Raw genomic sequence first — 22911 nt, forward strand, 5'->3', positions numbered from 1 at the left:
GCACAAGTAAGTGCTTTATTTGTCATTGTAAAACCATACAACACAATTGTGTTCAGATGTTAGTCCTGAGCCACTGCGACTGAGAACACTGCTATTGTGGGCCAACCTGACCAGAATGTTTTTGGAGGTAGAGGAAACTATAGTACCCGGAGGAAACCTGGCTGGCTGCCTTCAGTGCTCCTCTGATCCTCTGTTTGTCCCTTCCTGGTTTCCTGTAGCGCCTCTTGTGCTGCCTCCACTGTGCTGCAGGTGTGGGGGGCTCTTGGTGCCTCTTCAGTGTTTCCGAAGACATTTGTAGGTCTCAAATGTCTTTAGCTCATAAGCTAGCTGTTTACTTTTCAAAAGCTGCTGTCTTCAGGATACACGCATACATACACTGCTTGACCAAAAAATAAAAATTTCACCAAGATCATATCATATTGATGATGATTAGTAGTTCTCCAGCATTTGCCAAAGACTCTCAATGGAGTTACGATCTGGACTCTGTGGTGGCCAATTCTAGTGTGAAATGGATGTTTCATGCTCCCTGAGTGACTCTTTCACAATGTGAGCTTGATGATTCCTGGCGTTATCATCTTGGAATATGCCTGTGCCATCAGGGAAGAAGAAATTAATTGACAGAATAATGTAGCCATTCAGGATGTCCAGATGGTCAGCTGATCTCTTTCTTTGGACACATAGTTTTGCTGAGCCCAGACCTGACCAACTGCAGCAATCCCAGAGCATAACATAGTTAAGTCCAGGTGGTAGTGTATAAACAAAAAGTATGTACAATAAATGGAACTAGGCAGTTGTAACTGTATTTTCAACACTGATTCACAAGAATTTTCTCCAGACTAGTATTTGTTTTAGATGAATAACATCCCAGGCCACTTTTACTTTGTGGGTGGAGTGGAGATTTTGTGAAAACTTTTCATGCTGCGCTAAATTGATATTAAATCATTTTCCTGTGGCCAGAAAAAGAGAACTCTATCTTCTATCTATCTGTGTTGCTGTTCGATGATATGACACGAGTGGTTTCCACCAGCTTCACTTTTACTGTGTTTGAAGTGTTGTAATGGATCTGGTGCTCGTACACTGCTCTTCAGTGAAAGAACTGCAGGATGACACTGTCTATTTTTAAACTATAGTGTTACAGTACAGTGGACCTGTGCCAAGTTGCAGCAAAAGGCACCTCAGGTCACTGCGGGGAGAGAAATGGAAATGATTTTGCACAGGATTATGTGCTTTATTGGTCAAAGTAGTTTTAGTAGGAGTAGGAGTACTAGTTGGAGTTGTAGTAGTAGTAGTAGTAAAAAAAGTTGGGACAAGAATATGAGAATTTTGTTTGTAATACATGAGAACATTTACCTTGTTGCACCTTTGACATTATAATGCTATATGGTGTGTTTGTATTAATCTGAACAAATTGATGTTTTTCCTACACAGTATTAGCAGTGTCCTAACTTTTCAGGAATTTTAGTAGTGGTAGAGGTGGGTAGAGTAGCCAAAATATTCACTCAAGAATGAGTAACATTACTTTAAGATACATTTTGAAATAACTTTGGTCTTGTTGAAGTATACAGTAGTGACTCAAATAGTGACTCAAAATGCTACATGAGTGCTGAGTTTCAGTAGTGACATAAATGATGAAAAACAAAACTTGAAATAACGTGAAAATGTTGATATTTCTAAACAATGAGTAGTAGTTGTTGTTGTTGTTGTAGCGTTGTAGTAGTAGTAGTAGTAGTAGTAGTAGTAGTAGTAGTAATAGTTGTTGTTGTAGTGTGTGTTGTGATCTTATTAGTCCAAACATTTACGTTTCTGTTTCCACAACTTAATCCTGTTTTTTTCTTCCCAGTCACTGTATCTGGCAGTCTGTGTGTTGGCCCCAGTTTTCCTCCTGTGCACATCTTTCCCCACTCGCCCTGAACAGTTTGTCTGTGTTTTGTTGGATTTCAGTTCATTACCCCAGCTCCCTTCACAATGACCCCCGCGTCCTGCCCGAGCCCGTGGCCAGTCTGAGAGCCAGCCACCACAGTCCAGTCTTTTACTTACTGGACAATGGTAAGCGCAGGGGAGGATTCGGGCCCCTGGTAGACACGTGCCTGTTGATGCTGTATGACATTTTGCGAACAAGACAAGGGAGGGAGAGGGTGTTCCACTCATGCAACGTGCATGCTTTTTGCTGCAACACTGTGAGCAACACTACCTTTAAAATCAGTTCACTGAGACCATGGTAGATAAGGATATACTTACACCTCCGTGTTGTAGCTCTAGTTTATTAGAGTATTCTATGCAACTCCTGTGATAGGAACACCAGCAGCTGTGTGCAATCCAAATATGGCATTTAATAGCATGATTATGACATGCTTTTGAATAATCATAATAATAATGCATTGGTTTTATATAGCGCTTTTCTGGACACTCAAAGGCGCTTTACATTGCATTATTCGTTCACTCCATACTCGGTGATGGTAAGCTACTATTGTAGCCACAGCTGCCTACCAATATATGGTCAAATATACTTAAGCAAAGACAAAAAAAAATGGCCGCCTTGAAGAGATGCGACTATGGAGTAGCTTTTTACTCTTACTCTAGGGCACTTGGGGAGAAGGGGTGTCCTTATTTTTTCATGGTAATTGGGTGCAAAGTGCTGAATGTTTTGTTTGTTAAACGATGACGTACGAACAGATCCACAAATACATGTACGGTGATATGGTATTGGTGTTCCTTACTACAATTCAGTTCACAAAAACAAATCCCTTGAGGTCCACATTTGGTCAATAGGCCCCACTTTAGGCACCCCTACCCCAGAGTGAATAAACTTTCGTATTTTCTACTATATAGGATATTATAAAACTTCACCTTATCAAAATTGATTATTTAACTGTATGTGTGAGTTATTTCCACATTTGCAAAACCATCATTCATCATACAATTCTGACCGACACTTTCTGTGGAAAAGGAAATTGTCCTAACATACCAAAACAGCTGGCTACGTCTGACACTGGAGTTGCAACGGATAGCTCAAAGCTAGAGCTAACACGGTACATCGAAACCTCAGGCACCGGCAATGTGACCAATTTATAATCTTTGACAAGGTACATCCACTGTCCTGTCCACAGTAGCCTCATATCCTGGTTGCTTGCAGTGTACAGTGCTGATGGGGTGTTAGCAGTAGCGTGTGTGTCGTGCTTGTGTGTGGTGGACTGCTGGCATTGCATTGTCTCCCTGTCCTGCTGCAGATCAGGGCTGGACCTCCGATCATCCATCATTTAGCTTCACTGTGAGGCAGGAGCTTTGGGCGGAGGAACGAGTGCTTGTACAGCTCTGCCCCCTGTCTCTATGCTGTGTAATGTTTATCTGCAGGTTTTCATTGTAAACGAACATGTCTTTAAGCCAACATGCTTTTAATATCGAGTGGCCTAAGTGTGTGTCAATAGCTACACAGTGTCATCTTGTTGTCCTCTTGGCTAACATTCATCACTGTCTTGTCTAATAACCGCATGGTGCCCACTGTGACCAGCTGCCATGCTGATGAATACGACTTTAGCTTGCTATGTGCCATCACTGGTGGAGCTTTACTACTACTATTGAATTAAAACAGTGACAAGTGTTTCCTCCACAATCTGGGGATATGTTTTGTTTCTGTAAACTTTTGTAATCACAAACAACCTTCATGAAATACCTGGGGACCCAATGTTCAGTTCGCTGTAATCAAAAGTCTGCTGCAATTTTTGTGTAGGAAACACTGGGTTACTAAAATGTACTGATATTATGCAGAAACAAAAGCAGACTAAGATGTCAAACAAAGCTATGTAACAAACTGATGACAAACTTTGTGGGGATGTTGTCAAAATACAATGAAGTTCAGGTACCAGCCTGGCATTATATAACGACACAATGTGTCAGCAAAAGCTACTTCAATCTAAGCATTCTCAAACTATGAATGTACCATGGAAAACCGTGTCTCTGAGATACACAGGGAAAGCACTACTTCTTTCCATGAAAGTAACACACAAATACAAGTTTACATTTTGACACATGTTTCAAGTTCGGGGGTCATCCTCTTCATTATAATATCAAGCACTGCAGAGACACAAACCACTGATATTATTTTTTTATGGGAAAACTCATCTCAAGTTTAACCTTTGCAGTTCTCTGCAAAATGCTTGCAAAATGTTTAACCTGTTCTTTTGTTGCGCTCTGTGATTTTATTGACACTCAGTTGTGTCTTGTTGATCTGTGTTTCCTGTCAGACGTCCCAGGCCGAGCCTTGATAGTTAGATATAAGTACCTTGAGTTTAACAGATCCCCCAGTGCCCCCTCTGTGTGTTGAACAGAGGGGGCACTGTGGGCGCTGGCCTGGGACAGTACAGAGCATGTGTTGAACTGTGCCTGTCATGTGCATGTTCTGATTCAGTTCAGTGGTTTGGTTTTGTTTGGTTTCTTCATCCTTCTTAATTTTGCTTTGTTTTCTATTATTTCATCCTTTTGTTTTTTGAAAGGAATAACTGGTGCTTTGTTTCCTATGCTTTTGTTTCAGTAAAGGGACCCGGCAGAAAGTTAAGTCTGCCCACAGATCTTAAGACTGATCTTGGTACGGTAGGCGAAAGCCAGCAGTTTTCCTTTTGGTCCATTATTTTATGCCTTTGTTGGACTTTTCTTTTTTTTTTTTTCAGTTTTATTCTTCTTTTAAATTCCCTTTGTTCAGTTGTGGTCACTCTCTCTCCAGCAGCACATGAGTCCACTGGCCTGAAGTTTGTTTGATTTCTCTGTTCTATGTGTTCTTCTACATTTTGCAAGTGTTTCTAAAGGTGATTCTTACTCATGACCATTCTTTAAATCAGAGGCTCTGTGCTTCATCATGATTGGGCCACACGACCTTTCCTCCATAACAGCTTTGCTCTACAGTGATTGGGTTGTACGCTACTTTCATCTCAACTGGACCATCTTTTACTGACCATTCACATTAAACAAAGACTTCCCCTCATCTCTAACCACATAAGCCTTAAATCACAGGTTTCTGCTTCTTAACATGCTGTCTCCTCTAAACTCTAACACGCTGTGGTTAATTCGAAAACCCCTTTTTCTATGGCTTCATCAATGGTGTTTATTACTGATTTAATATTGTTTGGTGAAGGAGCGTGAGAGCGAACAGCAAGAAGGTTCTGTTATAAAGTCTCTGATGATATGATGGGTTAGAGTTTTTATAATATGATATACGTAGGTGTTTGTCCTGTTACCTTGTTATTATACTTCGGGACCATACTATGAAATACTATGAAGTGCTGCAAAGTAAAGTTTCATTGCTTTTGGTAGTTAATTGTACTTACTGCATATGACAAATAAACTCAAACCTTGAATTGAACATTTTAAGCAAAAGATCACCACTTTATTCATGGTGAGTGAATATCCTTACATGTTTTCTTTCTCTTAGTTTCCTCTGCATCAGTTCAGCTCACGCAGCTGTGACTCTGGTCAGGTGTTGCAGGTTTCTTCATCTTTGACATTCATTTTGTGCTTTGAGCAAAGCGAACAATGGCTCTTGATACCGTAGAGAGTGAGCAGTTAATTACAGCTGTGTTTTCAGACTAAACTGCTGTGCATCCGCTCTGCACATGCCTTTGTTTCTGTCTCATTAAGAAGAAAAAGGATCAGATCTAAACTAATTATATTGCACTCGCTTTTTCTTACACACAACCACTCGTTCTCTCTGAAGGACAAACTGACCCAATTACAATACCATATAGGTCTTCAATTTATTGTCTACATTATATATTTAATGGCAAAGGTTTTTATTTGTCTTAAACTATTAATTATAAGTTAGCAAACTGTTATGCAGTGTGTGCACAAATTATTGTTGAAACTCTCTTTAGTCATTAATGTTTCTTCAAACATTTATACTGTGAACAAGGATAAAGAAGAAGCAAATTGGCATGAAAGAAGTGTGTTCAAATCTTCTCCTTCTCTAATGAAGAAACTGTATCTACAAATTTCCCAAACATCCTTTTTCCAGCATCTCTTTCTCCTTATGCCATATTTACCTTCTGCTGATGCGCCAAACCTGTCTCTCTCCCTTTCTATTTACCTCCATCAAACTGTTAACAATGATAGACCACATTGATTAACTCCTTATGCTGCCAGTATATCCAGCCTCACAGCTGAACTCAAACACTCCAATCCAGTTTCTTTGAGAAATCACTTCACAGCCTCTGCAGAGCGGCACAGATCATTGATAAAACATGCTGTGAGGTTGTGTATGGCAGCATTGGGGTGAACTATGTTTGAATAAGTTTCATTTCTCCCTCTTCTCCTTTTGGCTAATGCTTTGCCATTATTGCAGATCATGTGAATGGACATTGCACTAGCCCCACCTCCCAGCCCTGCTCAGCGGGAAAGCCCCGCGTCCCGGCTGCTCCGGAGGGGAGGCTTGCCCGCAGAGGCCCCGGCCGACCACCCTTCCGAAAGGCCCAATCTGCTGCTTGCATGGAGATCTCTTTGCCTGTGTCCCACACTGAAGGTGTGTGCTTGTCCCCTCCCTCTAACATCCCCACCCTTCTAACAAGTGCATGCATCCTCTCCCCACGGGGTAAGTGGATTACGACTTGTTACAGAGTAACACAGGCAATCGCATGCTAATGCATGTTAGCAGCTCAACTCCTCCAAAGATAAGTAGAAGTCGAAAATATATGAATATACTCTGTATGAGATTGAGATGTAATAGCTTAACGATATTGGAATCATTTTCAGACTAAAAATGCATTTATTTATATTTATTTTAGTGTTAAAATGATAACAATGTTAGTATATATATGTAATCACAGTATAGCAGGTTAGGCATCAAACAATTACACCTTCTACAATAACTCTTGAGAAGTACCTCAATCACTGCAACTTGCATTAGCATCAATTTCTAACAGATTCGTTTTTGCCTGACTGAATAATGCAAGAAATGCACCTTGCATTGTGTTTTTGCTTGTCTCAACCATGTCACGGGCCTTACGGTTGGCGCAATAACTACTGTGTATTTCTTCTGTTGATCTGTTCGATAATATTTATGTTTGTGTATTATGGATGCTTCAGCACACAATGTGATGTGTGCAATCTTCTTCTCTGCTTTTAAGTCTTCAGTCCACAGGCATTTTAATAGAAGACACTACACTTACCTACAAAACATCATTTGTCATCTGTTTATTTCCACTTTCAATTCAAACAGGTTTTCTCCGTTTGTTCAAAGCGCCTCTTAAAGCATGATTTGCTCTATGGCATTTTGACATTTCTCTCATTATTCTTCTTTCTTTTGAATTTGGCTCTCGCCATCTGAAATCGGATCAACGCGAGTGTCACATCATGTTTTGTGTGGGAGTGTGTGGTGTCGTGTGTAACAGAAAGTTGTGTTATATGTTGTCCAAGCAGGCTAGATGCTGTTACATTATCGTGACAGTAATGCTCCCCGATCGTTGTGAAACCTGCTCGTAAGCTGTGTGTTAGTAAAGCTACACACTGTCCTCGCTTGTAAACTAAACAAAAGAGAAATCAAGTATAGCCTTTAACATGTTATTGACTGCACCTATGACTTGTTTGTTTGAGTTTTGTTAAACATTATAGATTGCAATGGTGCCTTGTACAATCAATGGCGATAAATGGTGAAAGAGCGAGCAATTTAAAACCGCTATACAAAGTGCAATTTGAATGTTGACAGTGAACACTGAAGTGGCAGGAAATTGCCTCTCTCTCTCGACGCAGCTGTAATGGCATGTATGAAGGACTGCACTTAGCCTGTCTCTGCCATTTTCTTGTCATGTACTCCTATCCCACCCACTTAGCCGCATTTCCATAAAAGTAATACATACAGTTAAAAAACACAGAAACTAACTTTTTTCACTCTATTTGATGTTTTCAAGGAATAGGCCATCGTTTTCCATACGGAGATATGACTACTTGAGCTTAGACGAGTTGATACCTGTCTTGTTTTTGTGCGTGCCCGTGGAAGAGCTTGGTTGCTTCCAACTTCACCCCTGTTTGGAGCTATAGGAATACATTGGGAGAGGCCAAATGCTAACAACATCTCTGGTCGTTTTGCGTGACTGAGGGCACGCACAAAGACCAGACAGGTACGTATCAACTCATCTAAGCTCAGGTGAGAACATGTCTCAGTATGGAAAAACAGTGGCCTGTTCTTTTTTCCAGGGCTTTTGATAGTGATTGACATACATGACAGACATTTTTTTCAATGAATGAAACTTTTATTTTAAGTTTATTTAGGCAGAAGCAGTGCTTAGTTTAGCCTATCCTAATAAGTTTATCCAAATAAAAAAAAAAACTGATATAGAAAATTTAAAAGTCTATAGTCTTATGGAATACATTAACATTATTGTTCTGTTCTGGTTCTAGATGACAAATGTTTTAGTACAGGTATATAAAAAAAAAAGTATTGCTATTGTAAACCAAGTAGAAGAAGAAGAGAATAACTTCATTTGTATTGTGCCTTTCACAGACAGAGTCACAAAGCGCTTTACATGAGACAATTGTACATTCACCCAACACTCGGTGGTGTTCAGTTTCCCCTGGGGGAGACTGACAGAAGCGCTGTCGCGACTGCACGCATCTGCGCCAACAGCCCCTCTGACCGCCATCGTTCATTCACGCACACACATCATTCATCCTGGCCTATTGTACATGTTTTTAGTGGTAAAAATGTTTTTAGTACTTTAACAATAATGTTAAAGTACTGGTATCGAAAACAATTTAACAGTACCCAGCCCTGGTAATCTATCTCAAAATGATTTCCTCTTCACCTGCAGTGCCTTTCTAACTCCTGTCGACATAGGACACAGAGATCATCCATAAAACACATGTGAAGAACAGCCCGGAGGAAGAAGGCGCCGTCGTTTTTAGAGAGGATTAGTGAAATTAGACTTCTGTCACCCTAAGCGGCATATTGTAATTCCGCACATTATCATTCTGCCGACTCCCCACACACATTAGTTTATGAAGGTCATTAAAACAACTATATTATGTTCTGCAAAGTAGGAGGACCCATCAGGAATTATGAAATTGGAGGAAAATGGCAGCTTGTACTAATTTGCTGCTCGGATACAATGCTACTTAGACTGACTTTCCGAACTGTAATGCAAATTGCTGTGACGAGAAACAAACTTGGAATTTCCGCTGGTTATTACGAGTGTATTGCCTGTTTTTGCACTCTGCTGGCTGTTAAGCGGACATTTTATGGCTGTTTTTTAATAGGCTCCTGGAACACTATCGCCCTAGCGTTCCTGGTAAACACGCACCCCTAAGTTTGGTTTTATAACTTCTTGTCTGGGCCTTTTAGTGTGCTGACTCATCATTGAAAGCCAATATTTGCGGCCAGTTGCGCTCCTTTAATGGCGTTCGTGACTGCTGTCTGTAACATTGAGCTGTAGTCAGGTCACGACGGTCTAATCTTCTCTTCAGGAGTCCCACTCTCTGACTGGCCCCAAAATGTCACCCCCCACACACCACAACAACAGGGCACACAAAGAGACACGGCAACTGCAGAAAAAAGACACCTGTTGGGCATTTCATCACTTTATTCATCGTCTGGTGGTTTGGAGTACTTGTAACATTGAAAATATACTAAAACGGCGAAACTAAAACTGCGCCCGGACCTGATAATAACAAATAACAATACATTTACTTGATTAATTTAGCCACTGATTCATACTTGCAACCTTTAGCAGGGAAGAATTGATTCCATTTGTTTTCCATATGAGAGGCCTTCTCAAACATGTTAATCCATAATCTTAATCCATTATATTTTAACACAGATTCAAAATGTTTAATATACCCCTGGGAAATAAATTGTTTAGCAGCGTATTTTTGGTCTTAAATACTTGATTAGTGCTTTGGCTGCAGGGATTTCATTCTCCCAAACAGAAGAAGGAGCAGGAGTCTATTGATCCTTCGCTGACCCTTTCCCTTCTCTGCAATTAGAGCCACAGTGTCATCTTCATTAGGCTCTTTGTACCAGAATGACCCGGTGCAGTGACACAATGTTCAATAAAACCACAGCCAAACAGATTCTGGTAATAACAAAATATCACATGCTCAGCACAATTTACAAACTTAATCTGTACATTGTTAAATGAGTTTTATAATTAAAACACTGGCTGCATAAGTTGTTGTCAGTGCCCTACCACTCCACATAAGCCTTTTAGAGTCCTGTCTCTCCAAAAGCCTGTATTTTTGAGCTTTTGTCTTGGAATAGATTTGATCTTTGCATGTTCAAGTTATAAGAATTCAATCTAGTAACAGAAGCTAAGTGGTGGTTGTCAAAGGGGTGACAAGCAAACGTACTTAATAAACTAAGAGTAATGTTACTCAAGTTTTACTCAAGTAGACGTACAAAGTAGTGACCAAAATAAATACTTAAGTGAAAGTAGAAAACTACTTGAGAACTGTGAGTAATGAGTAACTGCATGAAAGTTTAAATGCTTTAGTGTTGTTGTAAACCAACAAACAAAATACAAAACAATGTAAATCTTGATGCCAAAGGATACACCTTGAAATTAGATGAAACAAACAATTTATGAACATTCTTTTCCTACATTTTTTTTGCAATATACTGTGAAATAAAACAAAAATCTTCTAAATATTTTAACACCTTAAGCATAAGATGTGGCATACGGTATAAGACAATAGAAACCCATGCAGTAATTGATTTTTTAGTACTCTTTTTTACTAGAAAAGCTTTGATGGACTCCTCCAGACAAATTAAAGTGAAAATCCATATTGCGTATGACAGTTTGACCTTTAAATTACCCATAATTCACTTTGTCAGGTATAGACAAAGATAGATGTCTCCGCTCTGGGCCTCTCTGACAGTGGCACATCTTAAACGGTGTCTACACCTTGTCAGTGTCGGCACAGTCGTATTTTGACACCATTACTGCTACTGCTCTCAGAGTGGTGCAGTGTGTCAGTCCACACAGTCAGAGAAAGTATAACAATCCTGTCTGGTCTTACGGGGGTTTCTCGTGTCCGGACTTGACACTGTCCATCTGCTGCTAAAGCGGGGGATTGTAGCTTAAAGCATTTAGCTCCAGGCGAAAGAAGGTGTTCAAACTTTTAAAGGGCAATAGGAGCAATAGGAGCAGCAATAGGGGTGTGCTGGGACCTCATTTCAGCCGGGGAATTTAACATTTAGACCGGCCCATCTTCCTATGGAAGTATAGCACAGTGATAGTGCGCTGGTTTCATATACCAGAGATAGCTGGTTCAAATGCCACTATGACAATTTATCTTTTCACATGGGCCGCTGCACACACATTCTGAGCCTGATACAGCTCCACAATCAGCAACAAGTTATGTAGATAAAGATATATATTATTTGTCTACTTTTTTTTTATCTTTCACCTGCCTTTTTCCCTTCCCTTCTTTACTGGCACAGACACTTGTAACCACTAGATTGGACGGCACCAACTTGGACTAAAGCGGAGGGGTATTCCACTTAAACCCCCCTCTGAGTTAGTTCAACGTCAAATGGTATTTTCCTGCCACAAGAATTAAAAGTGCAATGCAAAAATTCTTTCTGATTTTGATACATCAGTCATTATTATCTGGAACAGCAGCCCATGGCTCCTGCTGCAGCCCAGTTAAAGCCTTTAGGCCTGGAATAACACAACTGTGAGTCTGTTTTTAATTTATTTATTTATTTTGACGGCCCAAAAGCACCGCAGCCGGGCGGCCCACCGGGAAACGTGGAAACGCAGAAATGTGGACTGCACTTGCGGGGTACACTTGCTAAGACTTAACGTAATTTGTTTTAGAGCCATATGCTTCTGTACTGGACAAATAGCTATGTGTAACAAGTATGGTTTTGAAAATAGGGTGACAAAGATACATAGACTTGCTTAAAGAATAACTAATTAACTTGTTTTCAACTTAATAAATTACCTAAATCCTTTCCGTAGTCCCTCTGGGGGTAATACAAGTGTTAATGGGATGATTGGGGGGTCTTTCATCTCCCCCTGGTGTCTCTGGCCAGAAAACCACCCTTGCAACTTCCCTGCCTCTGGGTCGGAGCCACCACTACACACTAATCGAATTACGAAGAGGAGGCTAACAGGCTAACGGACCAAGCTAACTGCGGGCTCGCGCCACTTAAACAGTATTTACAGCCAAGTTTGAGTGAAAAAGCTTATCTCCATTGTGTAATTTGATGAACAATATCCCTCTCTCCCTTTGTCTTTTCTGTCAGTGTAATATTTACTCTCACGGACAATTAATGAGTAAAAATGGCCTCTGGGGGCATGAGTTACTTAGTTCTGCTTTTACAACTCTTGAAACCATTATCAGAAATAGAGAGTAATTGTAGCAACTGATCTTAAACTGTATCAAACCAGCTGTACGCATAAACTTTGGAAAGTATTTTGGTGATCATCATGAGGAAGATGATGGCCGACTGCCCCTCCGTCCAAAAGTGGAAGTGTAAACTGCACATTCAAGCATTATTTTCCTCCCAAAGTTTGTTCACTTTCGCTTCAGACAGACTCGGTTTCATTAATAATTACGTTTTCGGTGTTTACCTCAATCAGATATAGCCCCATTGTGCAGTCATATCCCACCAGCAATAACGCTGATGGTAATTCCCTGTTGCATTATGCTCACTCTGAATCTATCATTTCAACACCTCTGTTTATTTGAATTGAGCCCGTCGAGCCCAGTTGTTTATCTCGTCTGTGGAGTTACCACAGTGAGCAGCCAGCAGGATCACTGAAATAATTAAAGGTCACCAGCCAATGTGCGCTGTGGCCAATGTTAATGAGGCCCGCTTACCAGGCAGAGACAGGGGATGTGCACCAGTCACTCAGTCTGCGCACGGAAAATACTGAAGTACCCCACGGCGTCTCAGGAGGCAAATCTGTTTGTTAAAAGTCAAGAAAAATATAAGTGAGAGCAGGAGTTTGGTTGTGTGCTGTATGTGAGGGGGGTGATGTGAACAATGCGATTCAAAAGAAAGGTGATACAGATGATGCTTTGTCAGAAAGTTAAAAAAACAAATACACTTTTCTGAGCTCCATATTATAATGCTATCTAACAAAGTAACCCTATGTTACTTTAAAAATCTTGAATAATGTCTCAAGTGAGGAAAAGACAAGTAAACTGTATGTGTAATAATATTTTAGTAGTAGTAGTTGCCAGTTGTTTGTCCTCGTCCGCACAGACTGGTGTTGTGTGAATGTAACACTTTGTCCGTCACTGTCCGCGGTTCTCACTGTATCACTAACTATGGTTCCACGGCCTGGTCTGGAGGCTGTCAGGGGGCAGTAGTTTCTCTCACAGCCTCACTGGGACTTTATTAGACAAAAGATGCATATAGGGCAATCATGTGTCCTGAGAAGTTATTGCTAACTTGCAGCATTATGTTTGAAACTTACAATGAGTGTGTTTACATGCACTCGAGTATCCAGGTTATTAATGGGGATACAGAATCCTGGTTTCAGTTTCTTAGAGAAGCCAATATCCATGTTATTAGAAACCAGGATATCCTCACTGGGATATTCCCACAGTTTTCTGGTTACTGTACCATGTAAACACAGAATCCTGTATTTTCACCATTGCTGACGTACTGAGCATGTGCAAACTTTTGAAACAGATACGACGGGAGCAAAACCAGCCACTTCCTACAGCTACTTTATCTGGTGCCTGGGATTTAAAATCTTTGTATCTTCAACAAAACATTGAAGTAACCATAAAAAACGACTACTTTTTGCTCTGTGGTATCTCAGCGCTGCTTGAAGATCATACCAATTTTAATATTTATTTGGTCAATTCTCTGTCACTGAAGCTGGGAAAGAACTCCACTGTTTTAAGTGCTTCCTTGGATAGTTCTTGTTCCTGTGCTAGAGAAATATCCAAAAAGCCATGTATAAGCAACATTGCTTAAGTATACCTTACCATATTTGTCATTTGCTCCGCCCCTCTCTGGAGCCTAAATATTGAGGATACTGTAGTTGCTCATGTAAACAGGGATATGAGTGTCCTGGTTTCTTGGACGCATGTAAAGATTATATCCAGAATATTGCCATAACCAGGATATGCCTAATAACCAGGTTACTCGAGTTCATGTAAACACACTCTATGTCATCTGTTGCGTATTTTGGATAAGAATGGCCTATAGTTTCCATTGTGGCAAGCAGAAATGATCTGATGTATTAGTAATAAGTTGTTTAATTTTGGTAAAGCTCTTCACACTCAGCACCTCTATCTTTCTCCCCTCTCTGTCGTCTCTGGTTCTGCCGTCCATCTGTGCGTCTCATTCGTTCTGGCCGGCTTTGGCCTCTCTTCCGTGTGTCTGGGGTTTCTGTTTCTATGTGGGGCTCATGGTTGGGACACACACCCGTGCTCGTACTGTATAGGTTACGCCTCGAGGAGGGCTATGCTTCAGCAGTTACATGGAGTCACTATGTACTCCCATGACGAGCACCACACCACCACCACCTCTACACCGTACTGCTGGAGTGAGCGAGGTAAGGACAGGGCTGCGGGACTGCTGCCATGACACCCTTCTGGTACATGCGGGGACGGTCTGGTTTCCCTGTGTTGCCTGTGTGCAAGGATAATCACAACCTAGTCACATTATTGTGGTTTGATGGTTGTGAAAAAAAGACCAAGGCCAATTCTTCACTTTGTCAGAAGCCGATACAAGCATTAGAAAGTACTTGCGCAGGAAGAAGAATTAAATAGTGAAGTCAAGTACAATAACAAGTGTTAAGAAGAGTGAAAAGAAAAAGTGTTATTATAATTTCAGTAATGAGGACATCTAGTTTTAGTTTGGATAAAATTGTTGTAATAGTTCAAAAAGTATGCAGTCTTTTGTAACATCAGTCCACTGTTTTTGTTCTTTCTTCAATGAGATCATTACATGAACTTTAACGTAGGCATTGGACTTGAAAAGACACAAACCTCAAACGGCATAAGATGGTGACAAGCACTGAAAAGAAAGATGGTCCTGGTACCTCAGCAACACTGGGGAATTTGACTGTTTACATACGTCTGTCCGTCAACATGTCCGTCGTAGACTGTCTGTCTGCCTTAGAAACGCTTTGGGCAGTAGAGGTAGACGCACTTTTTATGTCGTATAGAGAACATCTTTCCATAGCCACTGCATACACGCCATGCCTTCTTTACAAAACACACTCCTCCCACTTCTATTCCAAAATGTATTCTGCAAAAAGTATGCTTTGCACCCATCTGCACTTACTATATAAAGACTACGGTACTGCACACTGCCTGACTTAAATTATTCAAGAATGCGGTGCAGGAAAATAGTACATTGATGACGAAGGCTTGAAGTACACAATGGAGACGTGAATGAGTTACTCTCAAACGTGTTTGCTTGCCAAAGTATGTGTGAGTTTGAGTTACCATGAAGAAAAAAAAACACAACAGAATGGTGCTACATGGGAGAGTTGGGAATGTGTGACTAGCTTCATTGACTGCTTCATATCAGTTTTCTTTTGCCAATGGCATTTTCCATTCTCTATCTTATGCTTTAAATAGACACATAGCATGCAGAAAAGTCGATTTGTTTCAGCAGATCTATTTTTAACGTGCATATTACACTGTAGATTAACGTAGTGTAAAATATTTTAAGCATACTATGGTTGTGACAGTTTATAATTACTCCAATGTCGCCAAAACTAATTATAGCAATCGACAAATTGACTTTCTTTTTAGCTTTTACACTTGTTAGTGTTTGCCCATAAACAAAATGGCTTTGTATTTCCTGAATTTTGTTCACCGATGGAGTCTGGAACTGTCCAGAGCACTTCTGTGTGTTCATCACGGCACCATCGATTTGCTAGCTAGAAGTGAAAGCTGCTTTGTCACATGCCGTTCCCACCATTGCCTGTGGAGGGCGCTGCAGGCCTAGCAATCCTGACCAGTCTCTCCTTTCTTAGTGTCTTTTCCTTATATAGACATTATTTTCTTATAAATGCTAAGGTAGCCAAAGGGATGTTTATAAGCCGCAATTACGCATGATTAGAAATGTCCTCTTTAAAATTACAATAATGACAGCTCCTCTGTTGCAGTTCCTGAAATAAAAAGACTTTTCTATTATTTTTTATTTACTGCTGTAGCAACTATCTGTTTTCATATAGCATCCATCACTTCATGTTTCACTGCTTCACATATCTAGTGCTTTTAGTTGTCCTCACAGGATTATTTTTTCTTGTCCGTCTTTTTTTTTCCTCACCAATTTATTAAATTCCAATTCCCTACTGACTCTCATGCTTTGCATCATGGTCGTCTCATGCCTCCTCCTGTCTCTGTGCGTGCTTGTGCTTTGTCTATTCTCCGAAAGCAGAGAGCCGCGAGAACTCGTTCAGCCGCTCACGAAGCTCCAGCGTGTCCAGCATCGACCGGGACACGAAAGAGGCCATCACCACGCTGCAGTTCGGAGAGTCGTTCGCACGGAAAAACGACCTCATCCCCACGCCCTGTCTGTGGGTGGGCACCAGTTTAGGAGTGGTGCTGCTCATCCCCATGTCCATCCCCACGGACCAGGAGGAGCGGATGGAGGAGTCGGTCACCATGGGGCCTGGTGGTGAGTCTGCTATTTTGGATTCTCATTTTGTCTAAAGTCAAGTTTTATGTTAATGCAAGCTGGAGGTAACGTTTTAGGGGTGAAGAATGGTCATTGGACTGGTCCCATAACAAGACAAGTTTAATAGAACACAGTTCATACACAAGGCAATTCAAAGTGCTTCACTGTTGCATAAACTTACAAGAAGGAAGATAAAATCATAAACTAATCAGAATCCACGGGCTATCCACTTTGACCAATGAGACAAACTTTCCTGTGAAACAGCCTGTCAGGTTGAAGCAGGAGAGAAAGGGGAGGGACTAGTGCTACTGTCCTGTGACCTGGGGTGCTCGTTTTCCGGAGATGTGACTTAGCAGTTAACTGGGCCAACCATTTAAATTTGGCGTTAGCATCTCAAAAGCTAAACTTTTGTTTGTTAATTTTATCACGTACATGATCTTTTTGCTAGCATTGATTGAAAATTGTAGAGTTAACTAAAAAGCTCACACTAAACGATAAAAGAACAACGTTTTGAAAACGTTTTCCTCAATTTCCGTAGGACTACATAAACACAGCATAGGAGTGACTTTCTGGTCCAACCAGGAGGGGAGGAAAGAAACTTGATTGTTTACTTTCAAATTTCTATCTCACTCTCTCCACACTTTGCAATCTTACAGAATCTTGCATCCCTTTATTGAATCATTAATTAATTCCATTAAAAGTGAGGAGTGTGGATAAATAAACTGCTAAAAAGAACTGTTTTCAGCCTGGATTTGAACATTGTCCGAGTTGAGGCCTGTCTCACATGTTCTGAGAGTCTTACTTTGGGAATCATCAGGTGCTACCGTGAAGAGACTTGTTTACAAGCAGAGCTGTTTTAGAGTCTATTCTCTGAGAAAGCCAGTGCAGATACCTGAGCGCTGGACTAATTTGGTTGTATTTCCTGGTGCTAGTCATGGCGCATACCACTAAAAACATGCACAACAGGTTTCCCTCTTGGCCCAGGACCCCCAGGATGTGTGTTTATGACCAGACTCAGCCTGAAGCAGGTCCCCAAAGTTGGGGTCCAGGCACCAACTGAAGCCAAGTTGGACGGAAGGATTATAAACTTGTAATTGGTTGGGATAAACTCTGCATAAACACAGCACTTACAGGAAAACAATAAGTGAGTTCATGTCAAATTTGGTGCAAACAAACAAATTAAACAAAGTGACTGAGGAAAAACATCAAAGTGGATTTTTTTGTTGAAGTCTTAAACACTACAAAGAGTGTACTCATTTTTTTTAGCTTTATTCATTCCTTTGAAAATGGCAGGCAACAGGTATTTGTCAAAACAACCACTGCTGTGAAAGTGCAGGATTTGGTGTAAGATTTGGTAATGCCTCCAATCTCTATGCATGGCTCTGTTTTGATTAGCGAGTTAAAAAAAACAAGACAAACAGCAAAGATTTACCGAATGGAAAACACCTTTTGAGTTTCCTGTTTGTGTTTAATTTGAATTAATGAGCAGTAGTGGTCGTTGGAATAGAACAAACTGAAGCTTTTACGGGTTTCCCCCACTATTTTATAGCTTACTTTCACCAATTTCCAGCAATTATTTTAAAAGCATTGGATACTCCCGTGGGCTATTCTCATGTATCAAACATTCAAGTGCAATTGAGATAAAAGGATTGTTTTTCTTTTTTTCATATCAAGTTGTATGTGGATTCGAAAGCACGGTGTCCACTCAGAAAGAATTATGAAGCACAGAAAGGTAGAATGGATCAAATATTGTACTTGAAAGATGCAGAATAGAGCCATTGACTTTGATCTACAAGTCAAATTTGCTGCTCTTAGCAGCAACAAAAACATTAGAGATTTTGAGGAGGACCTTATTTGATCTTTCCATTCGTTTTCTTTGAACTGCACTTTACTTGAATTGGCTTTCAGGTGAAACGGTAAGTAGACCTGCACAGTGAGTGCCACAGATTTTTCATATCCAATCATCCATCCATTTTCCTCCACTTGTCCGTTGCCGAATCACATTGCACCAGCACTGTTTGGCATTGTTTCGATAAGCTACTGCAATGTCCCAAGGTTTATTTCAATCCAGTGTTACATGGATTTTTCACCAAATGCTGTAGTTAGGATAGGAGAGTTGATGACGGTTCCCCAAATATCCTCCCAGTTTTTAATAATGCACTGGACAGTTCTAGTAGTTTCTACAATCTCCTTCGTAGAGTTGCATTCTGCCGTTGTGTCTCTGGGCAGACAGAGAGGAAGTAGCACAGGAAAGCTATTGCAGTTTTAGCTACAATGTGAGACGTCATCTCTGCTTTAAAATTATAGTCTCTAAAACTGTTATTATCAGTTCATACAAATAAAAGCTTTTTGGTCAATTGCTACGACAACCCCCTCCTGGAACCGCCACCTTAATGTGGTGGAGGGGTTTGAGCACCCGATTGATCCTGGGAGCTCTGTTGTCGGGGGCTTCGTGCCCCTGGTAGCGTCTCCCTGGGCAAACAGGTCCTAGGTGACGGGTCAGACGAAGAGCGGCTCAGAAGCCCCTTATGAGAGACCAACAGGCCCGTTTAGAACCACGAGGCCGTCCTTTTGTGGACCCACCACCTGCAGGAGGAGCCATAAGGGGCTGGTGCAATGTGATTTGGGCAGCTCCAACAGCTTCCCCCACGACCTGGCAACGGAAACGTGGAAGAAAATGGATGGATGGATGGATGGATGGATGGATGGATGGATGGATGGATGGATGGATGGATGGATGCTACGACAACAATATTTTGTTGTTTTGCTGATACACTAATATGGTCTATTGCCCTTGCAGCACTGGCTGTCCACTTACTCTGGAAAACAGTGTTTAAAGATTGAGAAAGGGAGCAAAGTGAACCACATGAATATTTGATTAACCTTAAGGAAGATTTGTGCCACTTTGACCGAGACTAGTTGTTATTGGCCACTGTCGGAGAAAGTCTTAAATAATTTCTTCATTTTGTATTGAGTTTATTCATCCTTTTACTCTTCTCATCTTCCTCAGGAGCGGTGCTGATGCTAAAGGGCTCGGTGTTGCGTTTCGGGTTCCTGGATTGCGTGGGAACTCTCATTCAAAGCCCGTACGAGGTCTGGAGGGACCCGAACGCGCCGGAGGACCCGGACAGACTGCGGAGACGTAAGCTGGTGCACTTCTCGCCCTCCTCCTCTCAGGACACCTGCGGAGAGGGGCACCTGGCCGTGGTGTGCTCCGAGAGGCAGGCCAAAGTGTTCCTGATGCCCTCCCAGTCCTGCCTCTTCGTCCACAACATCACAGAGTCCTCATTCGTGCTCAGAGCGGATATCGTCTCAGTCTGTAACAGTGTGTGCCTCGCCTGCTTCTGCGCCAACGGACACGTCATGACGCTCAGGTGAGAGACAGACAGAAGCAGCAGAAAGCAGGCTCCTCGCTATGTTATGAGTGTATTAAACACGACCTTACAGAGGCAACACTGAAGGCTGTCAGGGCCGTCCACTTTTGAGTTTTATGACATACATTTTGAACACTCGTCATAAAATCTTAATCTGGGGACATGGGAGAAATTTTAGCTTGAGTTTGGGCTGGATTTTTCACTCGTCAAGTTCAGGGAATGGAAGGCCAGTCATTGTGTGTGGTATACATGTTACAACTATTTGTCGGGTTGCAGCCTCCAAAACCTCTTGTTTGAATCCTAAAATAATATTTCTAGAGGTGTGGCTTGTACTGCAAATCTTTCTCTTTGATTCCTGCTCTGTCATCGTCAGGTCTGTGCCTTCAAGGGGTGTGACAATATAAGTCTATGGTCCGTAAATTTTGGATTACATTTTGAATTCACATATTTAAAAAAACATCTGGGACCAACAGTCGTAAGAATGTCAGATGTAAATTAGCCTACGATGCTTTAAAGCAGGGGTGTCAAACTCAAATACACAGTGGGCCAAAATGTAAAACCTGAACAAAGTCGCTGGCCACCGTTGAACAAATGAACCTTTTAATATGGACCCAAACAAGATTTGCTTTAACATTGAATATGGAACAAGCAACACTTATTACTATACAATATATAACTTAATAGTCCAGATATGCAAAATCTGAAAAAATGTATAATACTGGTGGGCCAGCTCGAGTAGTCATTTGGTATAGCCTCGCGGGCCAAATATAATTACATTGCGGGCCAAATTTGGCCCGCGGGCCAGAGTTTGACACCTATGCTTTAAAGGGACTAGACATGGTTTCAAAATGTTAAAATTGGGTATTTTCTACCCCCTACTTGCTCCAGCAATGTCCTAATGTGTAAGATGAGCCCAGACCTATTCACCACGACTGCCGCTAAAATCCTGCACTGTCACTTCGGCCTGAAGTACCGCCAATCTCGAGCTTAATATAGAAACTGCAGTTGTGCATAAGACCTGAGGTGGCAGTAGCGAGTATACGAGTATAAAAATGACAACTTCATAATTATACATTGCCCCATTTTAGATAAAATACTACTACTACTACTAATAATAATAATAATCGTTTTCACTCTGCTTAATTCTTTAAAGGAAAACTTACCCTCAAATCCCCTTTTTTTGCTGATAAACTATATAAATGGGTGTCCAATAGTGTTGTCTACATATCCTGGTCATATTTTTTGCAATTTATATTGTGGCTAATTTCACTTGGCTATTTCCCCACCATTTTAATCTTAATGCTAAGATTTCTGTTAATTGTGTTTCCAAAATGCCATTATCATTTGAGGTTGTGGTCTTTGTTGCTGAGTGTTATGCTGTTAATGGCTGCAAACAGAGTTCTTTACTGATCGTGAAAAAGCATTTAAATGTTTAGTGTTTACCTTGAGGGCACTGTGGCAGAGTTGTTTTGCCACAGGAATGTTTGCACTCTAAAATGCATTAATAAATAAAGTTAAATCTTTTGTGCTCAATGAGTAAGATGATTAAAAAGGTGAATTGGAAGTGTTTGCAAACTTTAAAGGGATTATACGGAGTTTAAAAATGTTAAAATTAAGTATTTTCCTCCCCCTAAATGTTTCAACAATGTCCTAAGGTGTAGAATGAGCCCCGACATATTTACCACAACTGCCTCTAAAATACTGCACTGTCACTCAAAAAGGTGTTAATTCGGTTCCGAAGTGTCATGCACGAGCTTAATATAGAAGGTGCAGTTACACGTATGGCCTGAGGTGGCAGTAGTGAGTATAACATGGCTAACTTGCATCTAGCCCCTTTAAGGGAGATAGTTCAATAAGTTACACGGGAGAGAAGGAAATCTGTTATTGCATTTACATGAGTCATTTCTGGAATAAATGTTCCTACATCGAAGCTTTTTGTTTGAAGACAACAAAACTCCCACCTGATTTGGCAACTCTACTACATTTTTAAACCAACAAATCTTGCACATGAGGGAGAAGATTTCAAATACTTACTACAATTAGCCAATTTGTATATATTAGTGTCTGATTGTGTCAACACAGTTACTGCTGACATTTTACACAATAACAGAATTAAATACAAGCAAATACAGATGAAGATGAAATGACCTTAAAAATCATATTTTGTTGACTTTCCCCGTTTCTCTCCCTCTTCTCACAGCTTGCCGAGCCTCAGACCGCTGATGGATGTCAATTACTTACCTCTGACAGACATGCGCATTGCCAGAACATTTTGCTTCACCAACGGGGGGCAGGCCCTCTATCTTAGCTCCCCCACCGAGATCCAGAGAATTACATACAGCCAGGAGATGTGTGACAACCTGCAGGTAGGACCACTGTGCATGTCACCGTCTGCCGGTGTTAGATGTATGTACTTGATGCACCTGAGAACATTCAAGGCCGATTGTCCACTGTGCCTCCTGTTATCATATCCAAAATGGCATGTATGCTACTTCTGAATAAGGGTTATTATAATATATATCACAATGGATATTATTCTTCGTCATGTCCACGACCTGTACATTTATTCTCATGATACATTAATCATCATAATATTGATAATGTAATGTTTCCAATCCACGGGTTTTAAAAGTTGGAAAAAGTCACCATAGCAATTGAATAAAAAACCTTCTGTCTTTTGAATGTTCAAAGGCCTCAAAACGGCATCCATAGCAGGAGCTAGTCATTTGACTGGAGCCTATAAATAGAGATGGGGAACACCATCAGTTTTGAAGTGTGGTAGGATAAACAGATGATTATGTGTGGCATTATATAGTGATAAAACTAGACTATTTCTGATTTCCTCTTTCCTCATCTGAGAGGTTGATAACATTATATATTAAACTCTGAAACAACACACACATAATTTATCTTCCTGTGACAGATGTTTTTGAGGAATTCACCCATCAGTACCGTCTC

At 40.9% G+C, this 22911-nt stretch overlaps 1 protein-coding gene across 19 annotated transcripts in view; it reads left to right on the top strand.

Annotated features, from left to right (window-relative positions):
* The window catches only part of stxbp5l (syntaxin binding protein 5L), a 411861-nt gene that overhangs the window by 384345 nt on the left and 4605 nt on the right, over nt 1-22911 (top strand). For 2 of the 19 annotated variants that reach the window (XM_079563359.1, XM_079563373.1), the window contains 7 exons: nt 1942-2046; nt 4529-4582; nt 6329-6505; nt 14388-14498; nt 16337-16579; nt 19590-19953; nt 22154-22319. In XM_079563359.1, the coding sequence (XP_079419485.1) occupies nt 1942-2046; nt 4529-4582; nt 6329-6505; nt 14388-14498; nt 16337-16579; nt 19590-19953; nt 22154-22319 (1220 nt within the window). The remainder of the gene's footprint in view (nt 1-1941; nt 2047-4528; nt 4583-6328; nt 6506-14387; nt 14499-16336; nt 16580-19589; nt 19954-22153; nt 22320-22911) is intronic. The other 17 variants (XM_079563374.1, XM_079563361.1, XM_079563360.1 and 14 more) reach the window with 12 other exon arrangements.

The sequence above is a fragment of the Gobius niger genome (assembly GCF_951799975.1).
Source record: "Gobius niger genome assembly, chromosome: 9".
NCBI classification, from domain to species: domain Eukaryota; kingdom Metazoa; phylum Chordata; class Actinopteri; order Gobiiformes; family Gobiidae; genus Gobius; species Gobius niger.